We start from the raw sequence: 7670 nt of genomic DNA on the forward strand, positions 1-7670 counted from the left end.
CAGAGTCAAACCAGTTCTCCAGTGACACACTGTTCAATCCGTCAATCTTGTCATTACACCTTGCATTAATTTCTAGCAGCTTCTGTTTTTTTGTTTTGCTTTCACTTCAGCATTTTCTTTGTTTGTTTCTTTATTTGTTTCTTTGTTTGTGGCAGTACGAGAATGCAATACAATTAACAAGGAGTAACCTGCATAGATAACTCTTAAATTATCATCCCACTTTCCACTGCTGCCATATCCACCATGTTCAGAGGATCTACACCAAGGAGATTAAAGAATAACACACAAGAATCTAAGAAATGCATGGACATAAGAAGTGCCATGATGCGTCATCAGACAAGTTTCTATTCCAGACACGATAGATTCTGCCTATATATTTAAAGATTTACACAGCCCCCCCCCCCCCCCAAAAGAAAATGCTGCAGCCACCAGCAGAACTTGCAGAAGAATAGAAATCGTGGGGTATTGTTGGCTCAGTAAATTGGCACAGTAACAGAGCTTTTCAGCTAGTGATGTGCGGCCCGTCTCATAATAAATGGCTCTCACCAGCTCTGCTCCATTTAGTGTGACCCTCATTGTTATAAACTAATTCAGTGTTTCCCAACCCTGTCCTGGAGGAACACCTAACCAGTCAGGTTTTTAGGATATCCACAATGAATATGCATGAGATAAATGTGTACAGCTTAGGATATGCAAATCTATCTCATGCATATTCATTGTGGCAATTCTGAAAACCCGACTGGTTAGGTGTTCCTCCAAGAGAGGTTTGGGAAATACTGAACTAATTAAACAAAGGGTTCCTGAGAGCTCCAGGAGGACCCTCCAGCACAGCATTGCTTTAACTTCTAGGTCAGCGATTCAAATGCAGTCCAGGTTGGAAGTGACCATGCTCCACCGTCATCATGCAGTGATCTGTGCGAAATAATTAGGTGATTGCAGTGTAGTTCCAAATGTACAGGTTTTAACACCGCTAAAACTCCCGTCGCAATTAGCACTAATTGGCCCCCTACTTAGCAACTTTGAAAGAAAGGCCAGCGATTGAATTGGCAGGGGCAGTCCTACGGAATCATTGCAATTATACTTGCATGGCAGGTTTGTTACATTAACAGATTTGAGGCAGGGGAAAGGACTTTTTGTTGAAGTCTTCATTAACATTATCTTACATGCTACACCGTGCTGTAGAAATCTGTAGACTATCAGGCTGCTTTATGTGGCATAGATATGCTTAATCAGCAGGGCCCCATGCATCTCTGGCACCAACCATTGATATAACTAGTGAAATCACAAACACCCCTTCATGATGCTATCCATGAATTTATGTACTTGGATCTAATATGGTTTTCTTTTTGTTTTACTAATCCAAAAATATCCCAATAATATCCGATATACCAAATAGAAAATGAGGTGCAGGGGAAATTGTATCCACATATAGAAAAAAGCTATATTAATAATTATTCATTGTTATTTTACATTAGAAAATGTTTGTGTTTATTCAAAGGAGACATAGTATCAGATCAGTTAATGTGCTAAAGTTTAATCCACTGTCTCCTGCCCACAATAGGCTTCAAACAGTATCAGTGTTAGGCAATTCTCATATCACTTACCAAACCTCCCTTTATTGCCATGAAAAAAATGTCACCCACAATTAACCATATATCATTTTACAAAAAAAAAAAAAAAAATTTTCTAAAATATCTGCTGTAAAACACTTATTTTAGAGAGTGCTGACAGAACCTTAACACGACCCAACATGGCCCATGTTTCGGCATATTACAATGCCTTCATCGTGGGTTTAGAGAGACACATCTCTGAAAAACAAAAAATGAAAATTACACAAAATCACGATGCAGAAAATCAATTTAAAGCCAAAAATCATCTATATTCTTCCCATACACTCTGGTTCTTGATAACCCACAGGCTTCAAAGATGGTGAAACGCTTAATGAAACGCTTAACTTCTTATTTTGATTCCTAAACCTACCAATAAGAAAGTTGCTTGGACAAACATCAAAAGACCTGTCATCAGCTAGATTTCCTATCCAACTCATACCCAAGGATCCATATTCGCCTAACACACAAACTGTGAGAGAACCAATTACTGGGCTTCTAGAGTAAAAAGAAGACCAATCATTAACTGACTTTTCAATCACATACTTCTTCAAAATACTGACCACTCTATCTCTCTATTTAATCCATTAGGCTCAACAGTATCAAAATAATGAATCCATCTCTGTTCCTTTTGCACTAATACTCATTCAAAATTACCCCTGCGAGTCCGTTGTTCAGGTTGTTCAATAACTGCAAAAGTAAGCTCAGCAAAACAAAGCCCAAGAGATATGCACTGCTGAACTAAAGCGGCTTCAACCTGATGCCGAGTAACCACACTGCAATATTCAATCATATGGACCCATAAGGCTTGTTTTTTTGTTTTCCCTATATAAAACAAATGGCAGGGGCACTAAATACCAAAAATTACACCACATGAAAAACAGGTTGTTAATTTTCGCAAAGAAAAATGCCCTGTCTTTGAAAATGGTAATACAATGCCCGAAAACAATTGACCACATACATAGCAGAGATAGCAATTTGCGTGTTGCACGAGTTAGATAGGAAATCTAGCTAGTGATTGGTTTTCTGATGTTTGTCCAAGCAACTTTCTGATTGGTGGGTTTAGGATTCAAATTAAAGAGAAGTAAGCATTTTAGTGAGCATTTCACCATCTTTGAAGCCTGTGGGTTATCATGAACCAGAGTGTATGGTAAGAATATAGTTGATTTTTGGCTTTAAATTGATTTTCTGCATCGTGATTTTGTGTAATTTTCATTTTTTGTTTTTCAGAGATGTGTCTCTCTAAACCCCCGATGAAGGCATCGTAATATGCCGAAACATGGGCCATGTTGGGTCGTGTTAAGGTTCTGTCAGCATTCTCTAAGATAAGTGTTTTACAGCAGATATTTAAGAAAAGTGTTTTTTGGTAAAATGATATATGGTTAATTGTGGGTGACATTTTTTTCATGGCAATAATGGGAGGTTTGGTAAGTGATATGAGAATCAATGCCTAACACTGATACTGTTTGAAGCCTATTCTGGGCAGGAGACCGTGGATTAAACTTCAGCACCTTAATTGATCTGATACCGTTTCTCCTTTGAATAATAAAAAACAAAAATTATAATTATAAAATAACATTTAAGAAGTATTAAGCTTTTTTATATGTGGATATAATATCTCCTGCACCTCATATTCTGTTTGGTATATTAGATATTTCTTTTTGTTTAGACATTCTCACCCTTTGTCTCCAAGCTCCAATTGTCTCTCATATTTTCTTTGTTCTTCTTTATGTTTAAACATGCAGAGCATGAACTTATTCAAGCGCTGCCTTGCCCATGATTTCTAAACATATTTTCTATTTTTTTCTTTTTCTTTTTACCAGATACTTTTGCCAGCAAAGTGGCCGCGATTCAGGATGTCTACGCAGATGCTTCAATTGGCAACGTCACCGGTAGCAATGCTGTCAATGTGTTCTTGGGCATTGGACTGGCCTGGTCAGTGGCCGCAATCTATTGGGCCTCCCAAGGACAAGTGTTTCGCGTCACTGCGGGCACGCTGGCCTTTTCCGTTACTCTTTTCACAATCTTTGCTTTCGTCTGCATCAGCGTCTTGCTGTACAGGAGGCGGCCGCACGTGGGAGGAGAACTGGGCGGCCGCAGAGGCTGCAGACTTGCCACGGCGGTGCTCTTGGTCAGCCTATGGTTACTCTACATCTTGTTTTCCACGCTGGAGGCGTATTGTCACATCAGAGGGTTTTGAGCAATGGTCAAGTGAAAGGCGGAGGAACTTGCTCCTCTGTTACCTCATCAGACTCTTAACCGTATGAAAGTCTCTTCAAGCCAGAAGTGACAGCTGCCAGTCAGATCTCACACACTTCATCAGCAGCAGCAGAGCTACTGAACGTCAAGGCTGGCAAAAAAAAACAATGTGAAAGACTTTTAAAAAGGAGGACAATAAAGAAAATGTATTATGCAACATGCACCAAACTGTCCACCAAAATTCAGAAGCAGTAGAGCTTGGAAAGTATCATCTTTTCTTATTGTTGTTCTCCCTGTCTTGAAACTCAGCTTTTTTTTTTTTTTTCCTCTAAATGACATGGGAAACACAATATCAAGCTAGATCAACTTTCATTTAAAAATTTTTTTTCTGAAGACTCAGTGGAGCTTTTCTCTTTTTGTTTTCTAGCAGCAGACAAAAGCCTTCATCCGCTAATAGTGCTGGAACGGAATACGTACTTCAACAGACAAAAAAACTCATGTCCATCAAAACAGCCACGGAAGCCAAATTAGTATTTAATTGCAGTGTGAGACTGACAGATTTGAAACAAAAACCACACACATAAAAAATGTATGTTATAAAGGCCAGAGCATGAAGCAACTCATACAATAAGAAGAACTTGCCTGGGCAAAAAAGAACTGATATCTTACATATTCTGTATATTTTGACTATGGCATTTATATGCCATTGACATATAGCTTGTGATACTGCAAGGGGAGATACTTTATATGTTGCACCAGGCACAAATTGAAGCCTGCAGTGTTAAAAACTAGAAGATCGGGGCAAAATCCAGCATTTTTTCATTTCCTTCCTGTCATTTTTTTTCCCAGTGGAAATAAGTTTGTGTAAATAATTTTTCAGATTATGGTGCTTTTGAGTATCACTGAGCAAATGGGAGATTGGAGTCTTATTTAAAAAAAAAAAAGAAAAGAAAACACATGTAAGCTTACTTTGTTTTGAAAAGAAATGGTAAAATCCAGATCAGATTGACTTGAGGAGCATTTTTGAAGCACGGTCCTCAATGCCTCGCTCATGGTTTGAGCCCATCGTTGCACTTCATAGACTCATGTTGTGTCATGCAGTAGGGGCAATGCTCCCTACATTTTTGTTCCTGTAATTCACTACCATACGATGCCTTGAATGGTGTCACTACTGTGCTGAGTCCCTTGCCGTGATGATAATGTTGGGTCTGTTATCTGGCGTATATGGCATTTCTTGCTTGAATGGTTCTAATGTGGTATTGGATATATTGCTGGTTAGTGACACATTCCCTCATGAGTCAGCTCAGATGTTTGATCTTTACCAAGTGCAGGAGTGTGGTCCTAAAACCATTTTCACATGCCACAATATCCTTTTGAGTAAGTTCAGAACACACCCATTTCAATTTTAAATTAATTTGAAAAAAAATAATAAATCACAAAAAACAAGAAGTTTTATCTTGATTTGTCATGGCTGTCAAAGTGAAAAGATGGTGAAAAACTAAACTATGTATTTATGTATTTTAAGATGAAAGGATGCTCATCAGCTAGTACCTAGGCATTGCATAAGAAAAACTATCTATTAATAAAAATTCAATATGAGAACCCATGCAAATAAATACAGTCTGAGAGCCAACAATTCAGTACAAGAAATTGAGAGAGACTGTGTTTCACCCTCATGCTGTAGCTGTTAAATCTCTCTGGGGATGCACAGTTTCTCACACACATTACTATTTCTCAATTGAAATTCAATTCACCATAAATGTCACTGCCGCTGCTTTGAAGTGCAGCCAGCGTTTTGCACTCGTGGCTGTATTTCACACTTGATGCACAGTTGACCACGTATGCCTGTACCTTTCTTGAAATGTGGTTTTATCATCTGTGTAACTGCCTCACGCTCTTGAATTATAGCACATCACACAGGTGGCTCTATTTCTCGCTAGCTGTACGGTTGATCACGGATGACTTTATCACACTTGGGTTACATTACTCCCTTGATACACAGTTGATCATGTGGTGACTTTTTTGTCTCTCTGTGAGTGTGCTCTATATCATACGTAGCTTTATCTGATGAGATGATGTACAGTGTATCACAGGTACAGCTGTTTTCCTCTCCCTGGATGTACAGTGTATCACACATCCAGCTATTTATCTCTATAGGTATACAGTGTATATGTGGCAGGAAATATCTTTGTATGTATAATATAGCGCATATAACTGTATCTCCCCCTTAATGCAGTATATCACACAGCCACAATTATAGCTATGTGTATGTGTGTGTATATACATATACACAGACATTATTCCATTTTAATGAGTGTCCAAAATAGATATTATTTTTACTGCTGATGAGATTCTAGCTACAGACATAATAAAGAGCGGAAAGTGGAAGGGGTTGAACACCTCCAGAGGGCAAGGCTTTCGTAAATGATATCCCATGGCGCCATATGGATGGAGAACTATGAACCCACATTAAAAGAAAAAGAACAAACCACAAAAGAATTCTCTTTCCAAATGTCTCTCAGACGGTGAGGGGGGGCGGGGGGGGAGTGAGGGCATTTCTCTTTGTGAGGGTGAGTGGTGGGGCTTGCCCCCCCGAAGCCTGCCTCGGATACTCGAAGTGAATCTCGTTGGAAAGCATGCAGCTAATGCTCCGCCAGACTCAGCTGCTTTATTTGCTTCCTTATTGAAGTGAAAGAGGGGGAGGAAGGGAAGGTGTAAGTATGAAGGGGGGAAGGTTCCAGGGTTGCCAACCCGCTCCGGTCCCGGGTTTTTTTACTGCCTGGGCTTGCAGCCCTGCTTTTCGTAAAGGCTGGGAGCGCGAGCTTAGGAGCCGCATTTACTGGGGATTCCTCGTTCATGGGAAATAACTGCAGTCGCCTTCACGGACGGGGTTCAGTGGCTCCCCCGCCCCTGTCGGCGCAGGACAGGTACGCGCTGAGCCCTTCAGTGTAGGGCGCGTGCAGCCTCAGACGTTAAAGGGCATCACAGAGCTGCTATTGCACCATCTCACGTGGCTATAAATGCCACTTCCTCCTCTAAGAAGTTAAGAGATTAGATGATGATTATGCTTTTCTTAAGGAAATCAATAGGGACTCCAGAACTACAAGTCCATGCAGGCAGTGGGGTTAAAACCAGGACTGGAGCAAGCTGTTCTGTGAATCTGGAGCCAGTTGGCTACCCTAGGGAGGACGTGAAGCTGGAATGGGGAGAACTGCATACATACGTTATTTCAAAACTATTTTCCCATCTGCACATCAGAAGCTGGGACTAAGAGTTCTTTGGCTTAGGGCATTGTCAGGAAAGGAATTATTTTCACGTCAGTAAAGAAATGACAGCAATCATAGGACAGCAGCATTGGCATTTGTTTGTCAGGGAATTTGCATTTCATAATTTTCCCTCTTTTTTTTTTGTGTTTTTATTCCTTGTTAATGCAGTCCAGTTGCAAGGTCCTGAATCACTGCGGTCTCCCTCGCTGCACAGCTGGTCCTTCATCCTTAGCACTGTTTCCTTTCCTTTTCGTTTCCATTGTTTCTCATCCTTTTGTGTTCCCTGATTAGTCTGTTAACTTTGGGACCTGGTTGGAGATGTCCTGCTGGTGCTGAATAAAGAGCCTGCTCTGCTTTCTGCTTCTCTTGCACACAAGGCTGTAAGGTGACAGTGGTTGATGTCACTATCTCACGTGTAGCTGACTATTGTCTTTCCTCTCGGTCCCACAGTTGCCTATTTGGCTTGGAAGATGCCACCAAGTCACTGATTTTAACCTTCTTTAAACTAACCTGCCTTTCAACAGTTTCTGGTATTTGCTTATGAAAATTGTGATCAACTGGAGGAAGGTGGAGCTTAAACCTATTGTGTCCCATGGAC

General features: G+C 40.3%; 1 protein-coding gene across 15 annotated transcripts in view; it reads left to right on the top strand.

Moving 5' to 3' along the window:
- Positions 1–5216, top strand: part of SLC8A3 (solute carrier family 8 member A3) — a 476729-nt gene extending 471513 nt beyond the window's left edge. For all 15 annotated transcript variants that reach the window (XM_029598768.1, XM_029598770.1, XM_029598769.1 and 12 more), the window contains one exon: positions 3431–5216. In XM_029598768.1, coding sequence (XP_029454628.1) covers positions 3431–3807 — 377 coding nt within the window. In that variant the 3' untranslated portion in view covers positions 3808–5216. The remainder of the gene's footprint in view (positions 1–3430) is intronic.
- The last annotated feature ends 2454 nt before the right edge of the window (positions 5217–7670 follow it).

The sequence above is a fragment of the Rhinatrema bivittatum genome, chromosome 4 (assembly GCF_901001135.1).
Source record: "Rhinatrema bivittatum chromosome 4, aRhiBiv1.1, whole genome shotgun sequence".
Lineage (NCBI taxonomy): Eukaryota > Metazoa > Chordata > Amphibia > Gymnophiona > Rhinatrematidae > Rhinatrema > Rhinatrema bivittatum.